Genomic DNA, 22,166 nt, shown 5'->3' with positions numbered 1-22,166 from the left:
GAGCATGGGGGCGATTCCAGGAGACAGGCAGGTATCTACAGCAGCATGACAGGCGTGTCTAACCTGACTCCTACAGAGCACTTGACTGGAAGACGCCTCTTTCAGCACACCATTACGTTGCTCTCATAATGGGAAGGCAACGTAGATGCTGATGGGACCAGCATCTGCATCTGCAAGGAGGAACGGGACGAGTGCTGCCAGAGGCTTACTAAATGACCTCCAGTACTCCACTGGTGTAAATGTGTCTGACCAGTCAATCAGAAGCCGACTCTGTGAAGGTGGCCTGAGGGCTCAGCGTCCTCTGCTGGGCTCCTCGCTCTCTTCCTACTTTCCTGTCCATCTCCACCGTCACTGTGGAATAAGGACAAATGCAAAAACATAATATTATAATATTAAAAAAGTGTTCACAGTAGTTGATCATCAGTTAATTAAGTGCATTTAATTAGCCCCACATGGCTGCTAACTGCTAACTCTTATGAAAGAAGCTAGGGTGTATTTAGTTTTTCACTGGATGGAGTCCTGTGGGAACTTTGGTTTTCTCATGACTGTATATCAAAGATAAACGTGGCTGTTGTCACTGTTGTTTTTGAGACGGTGCATCTCAAAGACTGTTGTGTCAAGATTTTGGCTTCTGTCATTCTGGCGTTTTGGAGCCAAACGTGACCATATTTTAAAAAGAGAAGTGCTAAGTTATTACCTAATGCAAGCCTGCATCCATAAACTGTACAGGTTCAGCGCACAGACACACATATCTGTTTAAACGTCCACCAAACGTGTTTGGTGTCTGTGCATTACTGTAGGCCAACCTGGAGGTATCCAGCATTGTCCAGGACAACATCTGCCTGGCTGACACCACCTTTAGAGTCCAGTTTAGAGTTGGGTAGCCTGAGTCCAGTGATGGCCTTCATGCAGACCTCTTTCACGCCGTTGTCTCGAGTTCCTGCTCCAGCTTTCTCTTATACTTGTCCTTAGCCTCTCTGATCCTGTCCCTCAACACTCCCTGAACATTCTCACCTTCTCTCTGGTGCCGCTCTGAAGCCCCTCTTCTTGTCCTTGAGGAGGGCTGTGATGTCCGTAGTCACCCACAGCTTTTTATTTGGGAAAAGTGCACAGTCCAAGCTGGGACGATGGAGTTGGTGTAATCATTACGACCAGTAATATAACCTGGCCCGTGTTAGAGTAAGGATGCATAATGATGTTTGAGGCATGTTTTTTGTAGTATAACTGAAGTTAAAACATAATGTTGTGACTACGTCAAGCTAGCTCTCAGCATAATGTGCAATCAGCTCTGTGACTGATTAACGGGACAAAAGAAAAGGAGGACGTTCCCTCTGTTTTCACGTGTTCACGGTGTACTGCTTCGACGAAGAGAAAGTGAATCAAACTCCTTACCTGTGTGATAACGAGCTTTCTAACAAGTGTAATGTACAGTTGTGGTCAGATGTTTATGTGCAGTCATCATGAGCACAAATGTTATGGTAAGTTTTTCCAGGGTGGAATGACTATTTCATTTTTTTGGTTTAGCACAATTTATCTACACATGTATTATGGAAGGTAGTTTCCTGCACTACGTGCACGCAAGCCAGTTATATTTAGACGGTACTATATTCAAAATAGCGTGCTATAATAGTCCTGTGACACGACACAAGTGTGACTGGATGAGACATTATCACATGCTAGAGAAGCTTCCACTGGGCTCTTTGAAGATGAAAGGAGCTCTTTACTGTGACTGAGTGATGGCGATGGCTTACTGGCACCCTTTGCTCCCCACAGCCCTGCACGAGTATGAGGATCTTCAGAGAAAGCAAGAAACTACAGCCATGGAAGTAAGTGTTACAATCTAATGTTTACAGGCTGCAGACCTCGATCAGCTCTGATCCAGCTCGCTTACAGTAGCAACAAGTGTAACAGCTGCGATAGATGAGAACAGTTGGTGCTCACAGTAATAGAAGCTGGCCGAGCAGCGGGGCAGCAGGGTAGCAGGGTAACACTTCTTTCTTTGTTTATTTGAACAATAAAAACATTAACTAAAATATTTTGGTTTCAAAGTGATTAAAAAGCATCGAGCTGATAATAACCTCGAGCAGGTCCAGTACTCAGTGTTGTGTTAAATAGCTGCCATGATCACATTTTTGTTATTGTCTAAAACTAAGCAGATATGAGGTCAGTCTGTGTGTAATATTTGTCTTTAACTGTTTCGAACACTGAGAATGAACGATGGCAAAAAAATCACTTCTATCTCTCCAAGCGTAGTCCCTCTTATGATTGCTGCAATATTGTTGTGACTGTTGCACACTGGAAACAATCACGAGTTCCACAGCAATGGAGCTTTTCACAGGTGAGCCTGAGTCACCTGCCAAGCTTTTGTTTCCCTGCTCCATTTCTAAAACGTTTTCACACTAAGATTAGCCCGTGTGATTCCTCACACAGAACACGGATCAGGAGCATTACAATAGAATTAGAATCAATATTGACTTCACTCCTGTTGTGAAGCTAATGTTGGGTAACGTAGTTAGACCTTTAGTGCTCATTTCCCCCTGTTTCAGCAAATAACATGGCGTCCAGTATAGGAACAATACTTGTTCATGAACATTGTAATCTACACAGTATTCCAGGAAGTAATATCACTGATATTGTACAGTATTGTTTTATTATGAGCAGTGAAGGATTAATAATGAACCACCTGCTATAACGGTGTCCACATCCTCTGTGAACAGAGCTCAGTGTGCGTCCAGTAAACTTAAGCTGAACACACAGTGTTGATCTTTAGCATCAAGCCAAACTGGATCATCTGTAAGGCTCAGTTTAGAAGGAAGTTTGACCAGATAATGATTTACTGATATTTAATGGCAGAAACAACAGTGAATGAGGACAAAGTAGCACAACAATCTATTTCATTTGTTTGGTTTAGCACAATTTATCTACACATGTATTATGGAAGGTTAGGTACACGTAGGACTAAACATGGCTGCTAAACAAAAGGTCTGAGGTGCTCACAGAGACCATCAGGGGGTTTTCCCTTCTTAACATCTACATAGTTTTATATACTGTCATCGCATTTAAATGACCTGCTTTTCCAGACTGAGCTGTGGCATTGCATAAAGGTTAATGATGAACTGAAGCTACTCTGTGTCTTACATAAGTTCAAGAGGCTGGAAGAGGAGCGAGACGAGGCGATGAAGAAGCTCTCTGAGTTCCAGCAAGGTAAGTTCACCTGTGTCCAAAAGTGAGATCCCCATTGCACCAACATGTTTAACTCACTATTGTTTGCACATCAATGCTTAATACACATATCACAGCTCTGAGCATGTGTCATACGTGTCTATGGCGCTAACACATACAGTGGGTAATCCCGATCTAAGATTATGAAATTGTCCAGCGTCTGTAGCTTTTCCTTTAGAGCCGCACTCTTCCTGTTCTACATGTCAAAGTCCGTTTGTTGGCCAGAGAGTAAACGATTGAACCTGGAGGCGCTTTGGTTTGGATTTATGTTTCTGTGAACTGCTGACAGTTTAAAAGACATGCATACCTGACACATATGACTAAAAGGAAATGCCTTTGGGCTTTGTGACAAATCCATATTCATGAATTACTCACAATGGAAATACAGTAATAAATTCACAAGCAAAAAGTAATAAGTACAGTATGTATGTAACACAATAATTATCAAACTATCAGAAGTTACACTGTTACAAAGTCAAACTGCAGCTGCATGAATAAGATCTGCACATACACTGATCGAGTGGTTTTAAACACCAAATAATTACGTTTACAAGACAAAGATTTTTTTTTTCTCCCACGTGGATTTTGTTTTCTCCCGTGTCCCTACATTGAGAGAAGCTCAGCTACATTCATGCAGTCAGCCAGCTGGATCTACGGCAGAGTAAGCCCTCGTCTTCATTCCTGCCAAAGCTTTTTCAAGTCAAATGCAGGGACTCAGGTGGCGATCCAAGGATGTTCTAGTGTTGGTTTCTGAACCTGGTTTGGTTGCAATCGTGCTGCTGCTGGAAAGTCCAGTAATTATTAAGGCCTCCATCTGCACATTAGCATGATCACGTTATTCTTCACAAAGGATTTTAAAGACTCAAACACCTGTAAATCAGGTTTCATCAGTTCTGTGGCTGAACCACCGTCTGAGCTCATACTGAGCTTGTGAAGCTCGTCATAAACGTTGCTTATCAAGCTTATCAAGTATAATTTCACTGAACAAGCAGACTTTATGTACAGCAGTATGTACATATTCCAGGTGACTTTTACACAGCCTTAAAGAATGAAAGCAGCGAGTTGTCTGGAAAATAAGTACTTGCTGGTTCAGTGTTGTACCTAAAGACTTCATCAGTCCTCCAGTAACTCTTTGGCATTTTTCTGTTGAAGTCATTTCTCTTGTGAGAAATATTAATGGTGCTTCCACTCGCAGTAAGACTTCCTGCTGTTGTGTGCATCTGCTGCCATCTGTGTCTCTTAAAACTTCTGAAGTTTGAGTCCTGTTATCATGTAAAACAATAATACGGCCAAAGTGTAGGATTAGTTTGATTCATTTGGGCTTAATAATGATCTGGTGGCTCTCTGGCCTCCTGTTGGTGTCACTTACAGCAGGCTTTTTAGGAAGCTCCCGATTTTCAGAAATGGGAGTTTAGTCAGGAGTTTAGTCTGATATACACAAATGTTCCCTCAACGTCTAATTGTCGTATGTCTGGGTAGCTCTGTGTGCCTATAGATGACCTGACGCAGTAAAAGGTACATATTTAAAACATTTCTTTTAGATTTTAGAGCAAAGTCTCGGGACGATCTGTCTCCTGATATTGCTTCTAATGTAATTTGTCACTATTTATTTTAAGATCAAGCTAGCATGATGCTATATAATGTTGAATTGTACCATGCCATTACAGCAGTGTTTCCCAACCACTGGGCCTTGGCACATAGGTGTGTCAGGTGATCCACTGGTGTGCCGTGGACGGTTATCTGGTTCCACCTGATTGGTCCTCTAAGCTATCGGCGTGAGTAACGGGCGGAACAATAACATTCTCTTCCACTAGAGGGCAGTACAACTACCTGCTCTAATTAAATGGGTTTCCAACTGCCAGTAAAACAGAAGAAGACAAAGGAGAAATGACATAATAGTCATGCTGTGAGACAATGCAGCGCGGAATAGCAATAGATAAATATTTGAAAAACAGTAAGTGTGATGCGCAAGGTGGTTGGTGCCTGTCGTGGTGGTAACCCCCGAACCAAATGGTGGACACCAGAGGTGAAGGGAGCCACCAGGCTGAAGAAGGAGTCCTATCGGGCTTGGTTAGCCTGTGGGACTCCGGAGGCAGCCGACAGGTATCGACAGGCCAAGCGGAATGCGGCTCGGGCAGTGGCTGAAGCAAAAACTCGGGTGTGGGAGGAGTTCAGAGAGGCCATGGAAAAAGACTTTCAGACTGCCTCGAAGAGATTCTGGCAAACCGTCAGACGTCTCAGGAGGGGGAAGCGGTGCTCTACCTGCACTGTGTATAGTGCTGGCGGAGCGCCGCTGACGTCGACTGAGAAAATTGTCAGGCGGTGGAAGGAATACTTCGAGGACCTCCTCAATCCCACTGACACGTCTTCCGAGGAGGAAGCAGAGTCTGGCGATGAGGGGGATGACCCGCCAATTTCCGGGGGCGAGGTCACTGAGGCAGTTAAACAACTCCTTGGTGGCAGAGCTCCTGGTGTTGATGAGGTCCGCCCCGAGTTCCTGAAGGCTCTGGACGTTGTAGGGCTGTCCTGGTTGACATGCCTCTGCAATGTTGCGTGGAGATCAGGGGCAGTACCTGTGGACTGGCAGACCGGGGTGGTGGTCCCCATCTTTAAGAAGGGGGACCGGAGGGTGTGTTCCAACTACAGGGGGATCACACTCCTCAGACTCCCTGGGAAAGTCTATGCCAGGGTGCTGGAAAGGAGAGTTCTACCACAGTGCTGAATGCCTGAGTCAAATGAGGCTGCGTGCGTGTGTGTCTGCAGTCGAGAATGCTCAGCTGAAGGCCAGCAAAGTCAGTCAGCTCCTGGGACAAAGTCTGGGACCCCCTTTGCTGGTTAGAGAGGACGAAACCAAAGAGTGGAGGAACAACGAGGACAACGGTGGTGGGGGGCAGGGGTCTGCAGCCCCTTCTCACTTTCCCAGCTTACCTGCAGTCACTGCTTCCTCGCAGGTGTCCGTCTCCTTCAGCCTCAGAGACACGAGCAGGAAAATGAGATGAGAGATATAATGCTTAAAAAAAAGTAGTTTTAATTCAGCCAACACTTTCTTGAAATAGAAAAATAATTTTGTTTTGACTTTGAGAGCAATTTGGAGAGTCTCGGTCTGTCAACGTTGTTTTTTTGCATATTTGGTGGACACTTTGGGTTGTTTTGTGTTTGTAAACTTCAGAGAAATAAATGTAGTAATTCAAGGAAAGGAGAGTTCGTCCGTTAGTCGAACCTCGGATACAGGAGGAACAATGCGGTTTTCGTCCTGGTCGCGGAACACTGGACCAGCTCTTTATCCTCTCGAGGATACTTGAGGGTGCATGGGAGTTTGCCCAACCAGTCTACATGTGTTTTGTGGACTTGGAGAAGGCATTCGACCGTGTCCCTCGGGGTGTCCTGTGGCAGGTGTTGCGGGAGTATGGGGTGTCTGGCCCATTGCTACGGGCCATTCGATCCCTATACAACCGTTGCAAGAGCTTGGTTCGCATTGCCGGCAATAAGTCGGACTCGTTCCTGGTGGGTGATGGGCTCCACCAGGGCTGCCCTTTGTCTCCGGTTCTGTTCATAATTTTCATGGACAGGATTTCTAGGCGCAGCCAAGTGGCGGAGGGCTTTCGCTTTGGTGGCCTCAGAATCTCATCTCTGCTTCTCGTGGATGATGTGGTTCTGTTGGCTTCATCAGGTGAGGGCCTCCAGCTCGCATTGGAACCATTCGCAGCCGAGTGTGAAGCAGCGGGAATTAGAATCAGCACCTCCAAATCTAAGGCCATGGTTCTCAGCCGGAAAAGGGTGGAGTGCCCACTTCGGGTCGGGGATGAGTTCCTGCCCCAAGTGGAGGAGTTCAAGTATCTCGGGGTCTTGTTCGTGAGTGATGGGAGAAGGGAGCCGGAGATCAACAGACGATCAACAGACTGGTCCGTCGTGGAGAAGAGAGAGCTGAGTGTAAAAGCGAAGGGAGGTCTGGGCCTCTTTGCTTAGGCTGCTGCCCCCGCGACCCGGCCACGGATAAAGCGGAAGAAGATGGATGAATGGATGGATGGATGGCTCCAAAAGGATGGGAAACACTGCTCTATGGTACAAAATAGACATGACAGGTTGAACATTAGTCTCTGCAGGGGTACAGGTATTTAGTGGCTAGTAAAAGTCCAACATGCAATCTCACACACACAGCATTACAGTGAGTTTGTTTACATTGTTTGTATTATAAAATGACACCAAAAGCATGAAAAAATCTGATTGAAGAACAAAGACTGATGACAGATAGGAGCACAGTGAGGTATGGGACATTAGCAGGAACATGATATCTCTGTTAGGGCTGCCACAAACGATTATTTTGATAGTCAACTAGTCACCGATTATTTTTGCGATTAGTCGACTAATCAGATCATCATCCATTGGACATAAAACGTACAGCTTATTGCACCAGCAGCATCTGCTCTTATATAACTATCATTAGCTTACAGCTTTAAGCTTTTAAGGTGCTAACTAAAAATAAAGACAAGATGATAGTTTATAAAATTTTAATGAAATTTTCAGATTGTTTCGGTGAAGTTTAATAAACTCCTTGCTATCTAAAATATAACAGGACAACGGAGTAAATTCTCCAGCATCTCACACTTCTGATAATCAGCTGTCTGCTTGATGTTTATTCAGCTGTGTAAAAACTATAACTTTAATCTCAGACAAACCGATTTACTCAGGAACAAATAAAATACTGAAAAAAAGCCAAACAATAACATTTTAAGTTATCTAAGTGACTTATATATCATGTTTAACCTGAGTAGCGAAAGACGGCGGTGGGTTTGAAAACGATTTGCTGGGAGTCCGGTGTTCTCACGGCTCTAGTGAGCCTTGCCCCCGGCTAGCTATCGAGCTAGTGGGTAACAGACGTCTCCGAAAACGTCGGAGCGCTTTTGAAAATATGTGGTGTCCTGATAAACTGAGCAGATATTTGAGGTTTGCACAGCTACATTCTCGGCTGAAAATATGTTAAACGTTTATTTTGTGACCCAGAAAGAATAATAAGAGTAATATTAAAACTAACTAGCTGCCGCCATTGTTGACAACTGCGCTGGGCTGCGCTATGAATTCTGGGACACAGCTGCTTCTTCTTCTTCGGGGTTTAACGGCAGTTGGCATCCTTGTACATGCAGTGCTGCCATCTTCTGTTTCAGTCCGTTATTACACTCTTAAATCCTGCTACTTATTCCTGCGTCTTTTGGGATCTTACAAAGCTTCAAACGACGCGTCGACTATTAAATCAGTCGTCGACGATTTTGATAGTTGACGTAATCGTGACTAGTCGACTAATCGTGGCAGCCCTAATCTCTGTCACTCACACTTGGAAAAGTTAGCTGCAGGCTAAACTAACGGGCCTATTTACCAGTAAGATGGCGCACTGTAATAAATTTATGTTGTTTGAAAATGATTGCAGCTGTGGAAATACGAGCCTGGATACAGATAATGGCACGTGAGCGGCACCCTTGCATCCCCAGCTCCTTTTCTGAGCTTTTAATCGCTTCCCGGGATTGCAAACACATTTCAGGTGCTCCGCTGCACCATTCAATTGATTTTCCTTACAGGTTGCTATGACCACTTTAGTGGAGACAGAATTTGAAATGGGGCACCACATGTCAAAGGAAGGAGCAAATAGTTTGTCTTTGTAGCCATGACAGTTGTGTGGATTTTCATCTGAATAATTCTGGCCTGTACTCATGTATTCAGTGATTCTCCAGCCAAAACACATATTGTGTTTGACTTACGCGTTAATAGAGGCTGCCTGACTGTGCCAAGCAGCTGCATATTAGGACCTATTACGTGATTTCATAGCTCTTAGAAAATTGCTCCTATTCACAACGAAACGGCTGGGGGTGGGGCAGAAGTGTTGGGTGGGTGGTGGGTGGAGGGGAGCGGGGGCTGTGGGAGGATGTGACGAAAAGCCCCCAACACACAATCGTGCCTTTTCAATTGGCGATGGCAAGGTTGATGACAACATGACCATTGTGTTATAATGATAACACCACAAAGGCATCTGCCCCCCTCATCAAGGCTTCGCAGCGGCTGCAGATACAATTTAATTCACTGCTCCGTTGACGGCGCTGATACCATTATGTAGCACGTCGGCACAGGGGTAATCACTGTCGTTCCTGAGAGCGGGATGAAAAAAGACAAGCGTGAAAAAGAGGGGGGGAAAGATGGAGGGACAATGATGGGGAGGCTGAAACTTACAATTAAGAATGCCAATTGTGATGTGTCAGAGCCCCCTGTGGACTCGTGCTCATATACTTGCAACGCTTCCAGCGCTGTTTATTTACCATGGCTACCAGTAATTATAATTAACACGTCATTTAGTTCGAGGCGCCCTCTCGTAGGTTGCCGAGTCTGGACAGCGACAGAGAAGAGGCTGAGGAAGAAAACTGGCAGCTAAGTGCTATTGAGCGCCTGATACGGAGGACGGCAGAGTGGATATCGCAGAGCGCTGACGTTCATCAACTTCTTAATTAGGTGTCACCGGGGGGAAGGAATTGCCCACGGCAGTGGCACTAATGCTTAATTTCTCCCTCACTCAGCTGTAATGTTTAATTAGTTAAGTGGCAGGGCAGTCTTTAGGGTGTTCTTCTCCTACCGAGGTACGATTGCAGCTTGAAACGTTGCTGTTTGGAGTTTCGTCAGATTTTGTTCCCAATGTTTTACTAAAACTGTTTAATCACAGAGTTTCATATTGACAGTGAATCGGACGGCTGCATGTTCAGTTACACTCATAAATCACCTTCAGTGTCTTTAGTGGTGCCAGGGTGTTGTCACTGGGTTTACGCTCTGCTGTACAGGTCAAACCTTTTCTCTGCATCGATAATCTGACCTTTACTATTCATCCACACTTTATTTTTACTGCCTGGAAGCTTTGAACACACAACAAACATGACAAAAGACAGACGCCAAACAGGTTTCATGTAAAACTTTCAAATTAAGACTAAAGTATGTACAACGTGGGACACAAACTATTTTATTCTTAAAAGTCTCGTTTTGGGGGGTTTGACACATTTCCTGTAATCATCCCTGCTGCAGGCAGCTTCTGCCAACTACAGCTCCCACAGACCCTCTTGACTCTACATCCAGGTAACTGTCGACATGTTTACATTATTCAGAGCACATTTATATTTGTATGAATGAAAACTTGAAAACCCAAAGGAAAAAGGTAAGTGTGCTGAGATTTTTTTTAGTGTTTCTGGCTTGTTTTCAGGACTTTGCCTCACAGATCAAACCAGACATGATCAAAAAGCAGAACGGAAACAAAAGAAGAATAAAACTCCTTAAAAGCTCATACAGTTCAAATAAAGACAGAGGCATTGTATCTGGCCTTTATAAGGGATTAACAAATATGAAATTACACTCGACCCTATATATCAAAACAAAATGGGAAATGGAGGGAGGAATAGAGATAAAGGAGGACAACAATATGGACATACATATGGAAATGTAGCAGCTCGCAGAGCTGGAGGGAATTTGGGTGGAAAAGCCTGATAAGATATTTTATTCCACCTCACCAAAAATCTCACTATGAAGGTAACCCGCACAAATCACTATCATATTTTCTGGGACTGTCATGTTATTAAAACGTATTGTAAGGGGATACATGCAGCAATACGAGAGATATTTGGAGGTTATTTACCTTTGGGAAGTAAAACTTTATTTTTTGGACTTATCAGAAGGATGGACAAAGAACGATAAATACTTGTTTAATATTTTACTGGCAGCAGGTAAAAAAGCCATCACAGAAAAATGGCTTTCTCCTGAGAGCCCAGCTATGAACATGTGGATGGACATCACAATGGACATTTACAGGATGGAGAACAGGCCAGCAGATATGAACTATAAGAGGACCTGTTTGTATCACGATGGAAGAAATGGATGGACTATATAAAAAAACGCAGGCCAGATTTTGATTTTGACTGTGTTAAGTACTAGAAGATATATTAGAGGATATATTAGTTATATTAATGGTAGTAAAATCTCACTCCCTACATGCCTGTTTCTTTCTTTCTTTTTCTGTTTTGCTCCCTTTTTTCTCTTTCCCTCCTTTTGTATGGATATTTTAGTTGTTTAAAAAGAGAAAAAAGCAAAAATACATGTAACAAATTGTTGAAGCTGATGGTTTTGTACAGTTATTCCTAAATGTCAATTAAAGAAAAGAAAACGAAAACTCCAGCAATGTTAGCTTAACTGCTATTGTTACATAGAAGCAGTGTGCAGTGAAAGCTTTCCCACGCTCCTCTCTGCTGTGTGAGCTCCTGCTTTCTCCACCAAACATGGCCTGTGTGGATTTTTACATGAGTCGGGACCAGCGTTAAACCCAGAACGCAGTTAGCGGTAAATGTGTTGGTCATGTATTTCCTTTGCCATTGTCATAGGTAATATCAATTAAAAATCACTTCTTGTCACCATTTAGTAAAGAATTAAATGTTCCCACCCGGGCTGAGGTGTAGCATCACACGTCATGACTCGTAAAGAGAAGCTCATGTCCACCCTTGAAATACTTGCACAACACTCCCCTTTATTAATATTCTGGTTCTCTATCCTTTTCCTCGTCTATTCAATCAGACACGGATGAAGAAAATAAAAAACGGGGTTAATAATCTGAATATGAGCTCATAAATAAATATGAGGTTCGGTGTAAAGTCTCGTTCTAATGAGGTCATTCAGTGCTGAGGCGTCGAGTGTTACGGCGCTCTCGTCAGCTGCAGGGATGCATCGTCCTTTAGAAAAACCTAATTGTTGTCTTTGTTTCCATCACGACCTTTTGTTCATGAGTTGATGTTAAAGTTCTTCTTCACATGAGTACAGCCTTTCATATTTCATCAATACTAATGACTCGTTTGTAAAATTCACACATATGCTTTGTTTAAACACTGACTTGTGTTTTTTAATAACCTGTTGTCCTCATAACCGAGTCTGTGAGGTGCTGGAGACAGCAACACCCAGAAAAATATTAATAGCTATTAATACATTTGACAGTCATGCTATTTAATACAAACACTAACTCTAACATACAAAACGGATGATGAGCTTTTAAAACAGCATCGTAACAAATGTATCCAATAGTGTGTAAGCTTAGAATTTAACAACCACGTGTAACACTGAAAGATATTAGTCCTGAAATTCCCTCACATCGGTGTTGTAGGATGTGATGTTTGTCATATTTTACTATTTTTATTTGTTCTGTTACGTGAAACTGAAAAAGCCGTTTCCCGTCTTTCCTTTCATCTTGTCTTTTTCTGTGTTTTCTAGTCTCTCAGATGGTCATTGAAGAGGTCAGCGCCATCCAGGAGAACCTGGAGATTGAGCGAACGTGCAGAGAAAGTGCTGAAGCGCTGGCCTCCAAGGTACAGTTGACCTTACGTTAAATCAGATCTGAACTAATTTCCTATGCGTGCTCAGATTCAGTTTCACATTTACTAAAACGGTGTCATTAAAGTAAAACAAGAGAAGAATAAAGTAATAAAATAATGTTGGTTTAAACCGGCTTTCCTAAGTGAATGTTAGAGTCCAATCAGCCATTTGTGATGACATTATCTGAGCGCAGGGTTACAATCACAGCGCTCTCTGGTCCTCTGCCGCCGCTCCTGTCCCCACGGCTCAGTGTAGAAAATTGCGTTGGATTCTTCTGATTCACAGCACAATTTTTTGGAGTCCTTGCCAAAATGCGAGTTGTGATTGAAAGTGGGGGAGTCTGGCACATAGTGATTTTGCAGCCCACTGGTGCTGAATTTATCACAGTAATCATTTCTCATTCAATTTCTGCACAAAAGCCCTCAGAGTCCACCCGGTTGGACGCGAGTGTGGACAGTTGGAGACTGAGGAAGAATTACAGTGAAGGTGGGCTTTTTCATCAGAGTAGGTCATCTGCTAATCGCGAGGTTGCTGGTTCGATCCCAAATATCCTTGGGCAAGGATAACCCCGAGTTTCATCCACGGGAGTGTGACTGTGTGTGAACGTTGGATAAAAAGCACTTAAGCACAGAAAAGGCGCTCGTGTGAATGAGTGACTGCTGCGCTTTGAGTGCTTCAGGGGAAGAATCAGTCCATTTACACACTGATCATCTGCTGACATTATCACTTACTCATTTGTTCACTTAATTACTTAATTGTGTCTCTATGTTTAAAAGGTTTTTTAACCTCTAAACCAGCAAATAACAAATGAAATTATTACTAGTGTCATTTGAGTATTAAAATATTTGATGTTAATGTTACATCAGGTCTATATGTTTATATTAAAGGAGTTTTACTGCACTGAGCAGTAGACAGATATTCTTATTGATCATAGAAATCTTGTGTTTCAGCAGTGGCCATGAAACATATCTGACTCCTTGTGTTTGCTGACCCCCGCGAGTCCTGCTCGCCTCCTCATGAGTAGCTCAGGGTGACAAAGATAAGGTGGATGATATTGTCCCACCTCAGGTGATCAACAGTTCCTATGATTAAGGATCAGCTCAGCTTCTGTCATCTGCTGTAACAGGCCAACTATGCCTCCCTGATGAAACTTTACCAAAGATCAGTACCAGCTGTGTTACCACAGGAAGCCCGGAGCTTAAATCGCACAGCACACTTACCAACCGTAGCAAATATGATACAGATATGATAGAAATTAAAACTTGCCTATGCAAATATTGAATTTTTACCTTGGTCAAATATTCAATCAAAAGTTCAGAACATGTCTGTGAAGGTTCTCAGTCATCTAGGTCATCGTAGTCTAAGGAGCTTGGAAAGAAAAGCGTCTGGACTTCTTTAAGTTGCTTGAAGACGTTTCACCTCTCATCCCAGAAGCTTCTTCAGTTCTGAACTGAAGAAGCTTCTGGTAGAGTTAGAATTGTGACTCTACCGTTTTTAAGTAGCCTTTTCTCTCCAGATTCATGAAGCACTGTTGATAAACAGACTTCTATAACTTTACTAGTCAAATAAAATAAATCTATTCCAGTTGCATTAACAGCAGTAACCAGCGGTTACCAGGAGTCCAGCTTTAGAAAGTTGAGATATTTACAACTATTAAATTGGTCAAGTGAAGCTTGAGCCCCTCCCAGAGTAGAAAAAGGTAACGTGAGTATGAGGTAATAAAAGTGCTGCTGAGTCTCCACATGAGCTACGAGGCTCACGAGCAGCTGCAGTACGTAGATTTGCACTGCAGCATCTGAAGTAGGTGTTTCTCTAACTAGTCGTATACAAGCTGCCTTTCTTCCTAATTTACTTTTTAAATTTTGTTTTGTAAAATAAACGTTTCAAAGATGAACAGCATACTTTGGAACTAATGACAGAGAATCAGATGTGACAAACTGTATTTGTCTTGAAATGTTGTCCAGGATTATTGTGAATCCCACTTGCAGCTGACTGAGCACAGAACAGACATCATGTTTCAGGCTTTGTCCAGTGAAGCGGCTGCTAACAGCTAGCACTGTGCTATTTCAGGAAGGAATTATGATTTCTGGCTAAAAGGCTGCTTGGTCTAAGTAACGACTCTCCTTCAGGCTTTATTTGATGTGCTCGCTTTGCTTCACTAACGGCTTCTTTCTTCATATAATGCGACGTCCATAACCAGACACTCCCTGTGCTGTGGGTGTGTGGGGCGGACAGCAATAGTCCTTAGCTATTTCAAAGAATAAATCCATTTATTAATTATTAACTTACTTATGTTAAAAGCATCACGTTTGTTCACCATAAATCCATAAGCAGAGTACAGTCTGAGTCTGAAACATTACGCTGGCCTTTCAGCAGCAATACTCCAAAGTCACCATTCCTGTGCACACTGTGTTAACGTGGGTTTATTACTCATTTGCATTTAAATCAGAGCTGGAACACACCACGACGGCAAGTTAAACTCTATGTTAATTTCTGTCCCCAATGATGGTAATTTTGCACAACAAATATCTCCAAGGCCGCTCTGAAAGAAGCCAAAGTTTAGAGCAATTCTTTAACTCGTCAACATTTTGATTTAAAAGCAGCTGGAGGGGGTTAGCAATTTACAACCAGTCAGAGGAGAATGTGGCTTTGATGCTTAATGTTTTTGTGTTGCTGTATGATCAAGGCTGTGACTTTGTAATGGCGACCTCCAAAGACAGCGCTAGCTGACTGTTATGTCAGCCTCGAGTCATCTAAGTATGTAATTTTAGATGTACATCTTTCACCGATTGTAGATTATTATCAGAAGAATGTGATTCCATGTTATGTATTGTTGATTGCATTTCAGAAAAAAAGCTGTCGTCTGAAGGGTGTCATCAAAAGATGGAATTGCTGCAATCCGCTCTCACCGGGATGCCATTAATAAATGCTTCTTTCATGGCTCCTGTTTTCTATTTCCTTTACTTTTTTCTTCCCTTTAGGGGCTTTTCTTCCTTCAGGTGACATCAAGAAGCGTGCATAAGAGGCATCAGTCCCACGGCCATGGCTTTCATTCATGCTTTACTTACCACTGGTCTCCTTAATTCATATATATAAGTATATAAATATATATAATGCTAATAAAGTATAATGTTTCAACAGAGAAGCACACACTCCTGTAGCAATGATTATAACGGAGTGTGAAAATATTAACAGCTAAAATGAATTGTTATTCCTACTACAGTGGTGCTGCCATGTTGTACTGCAGTTCTGTGAGTGGACTGTCCGAGTTGTGTTTATGTTCTTTAGATGTTGGTGGTCTACAGTCTACTGTCTACTTGTATAAAACCCATGAATGCTTTGTTACCAGGACAGTTTACTGCAGCTAGGACATGCAGCACATTAGAAGATATTGTTTTAATAGAAGTATCAGTACTTTGGTGAAAACAAGCAAAATATGATTTGAGCTCAACTTTGTTTCCTGTAAAATGAATTTGCCACCGATTATGTGAAACGATGAAGACGTGACTAAAGTGCAAATGTTCAAAGCATTTCTACACATAGCATCAGCTGTTGCATTTATGGGCATATTTATGTTCATGAAGGTCTCTCTGTGGAACTTGGTAATCCTTGAAATGTGTTCTTGAGTTGGTTTGATGTTGTGAAGGAGTTTTTCTTAACTAAGAGAAGAATTTTGCTCTAATCTATTTGAGCTGCCTCCTGTGGTCTCAGATGTTTTGCTCTTGCTGAGTTTGGCACTGCAATCTGTGTTCGAGCCCAGCGATGGCCTACTGTCCTCACTGTCCTCACTGTCCAGTTAAAATGCCATGAAACAGCTTGTCAGTCAGTCCAGTTACTCTTGAGAAAACGTGAAATAATGTATTCAGATGGCTGTATTTCCTAAATATTTAATGCAATACTTTTGTATTGCATTAAATACAAAAGTATTTTGTATTTAATTAATGTTAAAAGTCCACTTTGCTGGTGTGCAAGGGCACCAAAAACTTATGGACTTGACTGCAGGTGTGTTGAACTTCAGTTGGTGTCTTTATGATCTTATTCTGACAGTACATTACACTTCCTTTGCCTGCATGCTACAGCTGGACAGGCAGAACCGCTCTCTGAAGAGGAAGAGTATGATGTTGCTGTCTCACATCAGCCCTGAGACCATCGCTGACATCGACCTCAATGATGAAGCAGAAGAGAGTGAGGACCTGCATGCATCGAGCCACGACTGCCTGTCTCCTCAGTGCTGCACCTCCACCTCAGGTACCGTAGAAAGTAAAGCCTACACTGTGCTGACAGACCTCACCTACAGCATTCATTCATTCACCAAAGAGTATTTGAACACAAGAATGTGTTCACTGGTCACAAGGAGAGCTGTGAAAGCACTTGTGCACTGGTACATTTACTTGCATCTGCTGGCAGTGATAAGTTACTGCAAAGACAAACTCTGGGTTAGAAGATGGATGAATGAAGAAGGGAATGTACCACTGAGGTGAAATCTAGTTTGGAATCCATGTGCTTTGTGTTTGACTCTTCATTTTACAAGGACTTTACTCAAAGTCTTCACGTGGCACATAGTTTCTCACATATTTGAATGAGTGGAAATCAAATTACCTGGATTCTAGAGGTAATGGTTCGGTCGTGTTTATGGAGCGGACCCAAAAGCAGACGAAAAGTAACAAAGAGAGAGACGTTTTATCGGACTGAATGCCAACAAACAAAAACACGAAGCAAAACAAGAGAACTGAAACCTAAACTGGGAAAACTAAACGAACTCTGTAAACTGTGGCAGGAGACATGAAACACGTAGACGGGGAATAACCCCGAGCATGAACAGTGGTAACAAAACACTCAGACGACCTGACACTGAGGACTTAAACACAGGAGGGGAAGGAGGGAAGTAGAATGAAGCATGACGCCACAGGGGAAACAAAACTAAACACACTGAGCAGGGGAACAATGGACCTTTCAAAATAAAACAGGAAACATGGAGATGCAGACATGACGAAGCGACAAACATCAACCAGACTAAAACTCAACTAAGACAAACTAATATGCCAGAATTTTTCTCATTAATCAGAAATATGCAATAACTCAACTACATCCTTAACAAGAATGAAACATGATTCTAACATAAGAAGTCAAGAACAGAAAAAACAAACTCAAGATGCTGGGTCTCAGACCCCGACAGGTTTAAGCCCGCCCCATTGCCACGTCCATCACAGTGTGAAATTTAGCTTCACCAAAAATTCAATTTACAGATGACATGAAGAGTATAACGTCTACACCCTTAGAGTAAAAAAATATTAGGTGTGTTGCGCACGTGTGCATAAAATAACTGGCAGATGTCCTGAGAGTTTTCAGCTGACTGAAGTTCAGCACTGCAGACGTATTTTCTCCTCCAGCTGCCTCTGGCTCACGTCATGGTCAGTTCCTTTAGTCAAACAGTAATTATACCTCCGGTGATAATGGATTTATACTCGATGATGCTTTTCCATTCATGTCGTTGGCATTAAAAGGGACAGATAATCATGTCATTTGCAAATAATATGCTGTGATACAGGCAATACTGAAATAAGTTGACTTTTGCAAAGATTGCGGGCTTATTATCTTGAAAATTCATAATTGCATGTTAATGGACAGCTAGTCAAAGCAGCCCCTGTGATGAAACACCAGATATTTGGCTACAGACTTCTGTAGATCCCAGCCAAACAAACGAGCTCTCGTAGGTTCTGAGCTAAGTACATCACACCGATTGTGTTCATCTGTTCAAATCATTTTCAGTATTTCGCTTGAAAATTTTATGACACGAAATCCTCGTTCTGCTCACCAGAAGGCAATCCATCTGTACCTGAAACAGCTTTTGGTGTCAGCGACCTTCTTCTGCTTAAGTACCCTGTTTAAATGTCTCAGACTGTTCCTGCTGTGAGCTGTTTGTATTAACACGTCTTTATTTCAAGATTTATTCCATTTGTCACATTTTTGGACACGTACAGTTCTTAACCAACGTATCGGCACAGCACAGGTTTAAGCCACAGCTGCACTAAATTAAACTAAAAGAGTATTTTTTAATGGTTAAACTCACCACTAAAGCTCAACATGATCCTTTTAATGCTGAAATATAATGTTTTTATGTTGTCCATGAAATTTAAGATTTGTTGTTTTACAAAAAGTGGAAAAAATAAGAAAGCCCATATATATATATATATATATATATATATATATATATATATATATATATATATATATATATATATATATATATATATATATATATATATATATAAATATATGGAAGACAGCACAGAGGCACTAATCATGGCAGCACAAGAACAAGCTCTGAGTACAAGATCCATAGAGGCTGGGGTCTATCACACCAGGAAAGACCCCAGGTGCAGGCTGTGTAAAGATGCCCCAGAGACAATCCAGCACATAACAGCAGGGTGCAAGATGCTAGCAGGCAAGGCATACATGGAACGCCATAACCAAGTGGCCGGCATAGTGTACAGGAACATCTGTGCCGAGTATAACCTAGAAGTCCCGAGGTCAAAATGGGAGATGCCCCCAAGGGTGGTGGAGAATGACCGAGCTAAGATCCTGTGGGACTTCCAGATACAGACGGACAAAATGGTGGTGGCTAACCAACCGGACATAGTGGTGGTAGACAAACAGAAGAAGACGGCCGTAGTGATCGATGTAGCGGTTCCGAATGACAGCAATATCAGGAAGAAGGAACACGAGAAGCTGGAGAAATACCAAGGGCTCAGAGAAGAGCTCGAGAGGATGTGGAGGGTGAAGGTAACGGTGGTCCCCGTGGTAATCGGAGCACTAGGTGCGGTGACTCCCAAGCTAGGCGAGTGGCTCCAGCAGATCCCGGGAATAACATCGGAGATCTCTGTCCAGAAGAGCGCAGTCCTGGGAACAGCTAAGATACTGCGCAGGACCCTCAAGCTCCCAGGCCTCTGGTAGAGGACCCGAGCTTGAAGGATAAACCGCCCGCAGGGGCGTGCTGGGTGTTTTTATATATATATATATATATATATATATATATATATATATATATATATATATATATATATATATATATAAAAGTTCTGCAGTGCTGAACTTCAAAAAAGGAAGTTTTAGTGGTTAAAGCGCTAAAGTCCAGGGCGCCGACTCAAAGAAGCATTCTTATTTGACTCATAAGTTCTAATAAAGTTTTAGTTTCAGAGACAATTTTGCAATTTTGACAAAGTTTGAAGTATTTGTGTTTTCTTGTTTGTATGACAGCTGGTCTCGTACATTTGTTAGGCACGGTCTATAAGCACAAACTAAAAAACGAGAATGTAACACCAGTATGAATGAATTACTCTGTTTCAATCATTTGGTATTATTTGGTAGACTAGAACTGATCAGCGTTTCAAAGAGGTTTGGCTCTACATAATAAATGTTCTTATTTGACGAAACAAACACAGGTTAACCCACAGAATGTCACAGTTGTACAGTCAGTGCACAACAACATTGTTTAACTGTGCTGCTTTTTTTAGTGCTGCAAAATAAGTTGGAAATGACAGTTAAGGAGAAAAATCAAGCACTCTCTGATCTTGAGGCAGTAAGAGAACTACTGAGGGCGACCAAGGAGGAAGTAAGTATTTAATATTTCTTTTTCCCTGTTGTGAATACTTTGGCCAGCAAGCGTGTGAATGCAGATTCCCAGTTCTTAGTAGTGAATATGTGCAAAATGTGTCCCTGCATTGTTGTTTCCTAACAATAATAACAGTGACACATTAGCACGGAGAACAGAAAGGGATCCACTGTGTGTGCAGCTGCACTTTGCATGGCAGAGGTTTGTCATGTGCTGCCGCATCTCTGTTTTGCTGCAGTCGAGAGGGAACACACAACGAGTCACATTTAAGGCAGGTGTGCACTGTAAGTTAAATGTTAGGACCATGTCTGTGGTCAAACTGTGGTCATAAATATTTTGTGCTTGTAAATCAAATGCTTAGTTGTGAACTGAGTTTTGTAACCTTTAAACATGTTAAAATGTTATGTTTGTGCTTCTATAGATGAGAATTTGTGTTTGTAAAAGTATTTACATGAGTTACAGTGTTGTTTGCATAGGTCTACGTGTAAAACTCTGCGCTCTGGTTCCCTGGATGTGTGACAGTTTCAACTTACAAGTACGAATTTTGACCCGATTTTTCTTCCTTTCAGCTGATTGGTCAATGTCATGTCAATCACAAATGAAACAATCCAATCAGAGAACAGATGGGTTTGGCTGTCGGAGGGGTGCTTTACGGAGCTGCAGGTCCTGGAAGGATAAATGCTCTTTTACATGCCAGCCCAGCGTTTTCCTTCATCACCACGAAGGAAAACAGTCTGTGCGTGTCCGAGTCCGATGAATTTTGTGTCACAGGTTTACGAGCTCACACAGGGACCTCCAGAGACTTTAACGGCTCTGTGGACCTCGAGAAGGAGCAGCATTGTGGAAATGACACAGTCTTCACTAGTATGTAGGAAGACACCAGTAGTAGGATAGTTACAAAGCTTTCTTCGTTGTGAATGAGCGATACATGTTTTTATTGAACATTTGAAGATAAAACAACAGTAACTCCTGTAGAGGACATAAAGTCAGAGACAGAAACAACAAGGAGCAGGCGCATCTAGTACACGCAGAGCTGCAGCAAGAAAACGACAGCGCAGCGGCCAGCGCAACAAATTTTGCGCTCTCAGTTAGAAGTGAATGCGTCTGCTGTGAAAGGACCTTCATGCTGTGACTCACAGCAATGGTCCCGGGTCAGCCCTGACTTTGTGTTAAGGTAATACTAAAGTATTAATGGTATTTCTAACCACTGATATACCAAAACTTTATCCTTTCAACAGCTACCAAAAGTTAGGGAACCTAGCTGCTATGGGACATTCATATGTTCTACCCTTCCAGGACCTGAAGCTCAGTAAAGCACCCCTCCGACAGCCAAGATCTTCAACCCACACCTCCGGCAGAGCTTCACCAGCAGTCTGAGGGAGACTGAGGACATTGAGTCTGAATGGACCATGTTCAGCATCTCCACTGTCGAAGCCACTGCAATAAGCTGTGGCCGCAAGGCAGTTGGTGCCTGTCGTGGTGGTTATTCCCAATCCAAATGGTGGACACTCGAGGTGAGAGGTGCCACCAAGCTGAAGAAGGAGCCCTACCAGGCTTGGTTAGCCCGTGGGACTCCGGAGGCAGCTGATAGGTACTGACAGGCCAAGCTTAACGCGGCGTGGGTGGTGGCTGAAGCAAAAACTCGGGTGTGGGAGGAATTTCGGAGAAGCCAAGGAAAAAGACTTTTGGATTGCCTCGAAGAGATTCTGGCAAACCATCAGGCAACTCAGGAGGGAAAAGCGGTGCTCTACCTGCACTGTGTATAGTGCAGATGGAGCGCTGCTGACTTCGACTGAGAAAATTGTCAGGCAGTGGAAGGAATACTTCGAGGACCTCCTTAATCCCACTGACACGTCTTCCATGGAGGAAGCAGAGTCTGGGGATGAGGTGGATGGCTCACCTATCTCTGCGAGGTCACTGAGGCAGTTAAACAACTCCTTGGTGGCAGAGCCCCTGG

The 22,166-nt window shown here is 42.8% G+C and overlaps 1 protein-coding gene across 2 annotated transcripts in view; it reads left to right on the top strand.

Annotated features, from left to right (window-relative positions):
* shtn1 (shootin 1) overlaps positions 1-22,166 on the top strand; it is a 39,464-nt gene that overhangs the window by 1,787 nt on the left and 15,511 nt on the right. For both annotated transcript variants that reach the window (XM_085476783.1, XM_085476782.1), the window contains exons 2-6: positions 1,774-1,826; positions 3,144-3,204; positions 12,496-12,590; positions 16,677-16,845; positions 20,112-20,209. In XM_085476783.1, the coding sequence (XP_085332909.1) occupies positions 1,774-1,826; positions 3,144-3,204; positions 12,496-12,590; positions 16,677-16,845; positions 20,112-20,209 (476 nt within the window). The remainder of the gene's footprint in view (positions 1-1,773; positions 1,827-3,143; positions 3,205-12,495; positions 12,591-16,676; positions 16,846-20,111; positions 20,210-22,166) is intronic.

This window comes from Copadichromis virginalis, linkage group LG13 (genome assembly GCF_057382275.1).
Source record: "Copadichromis virginalis isolate Kocher_CV1m ecotype Utaka linkage group LG13, C_Virginalis_male_GT1.1, whole genome shotgun sequence".
Lineage (NCBI taxonomy): Eukaryota > Metazoa > Chordata > Actinopteri > Cichliformes > Cichlidae > Copadichromis > Copadichromis virginalis.
The sequence above is the reverse complement of the archived record's forward strand: the minus strand, read 5'-3'. Positions and strand labels throughout refer to the sequence as shown.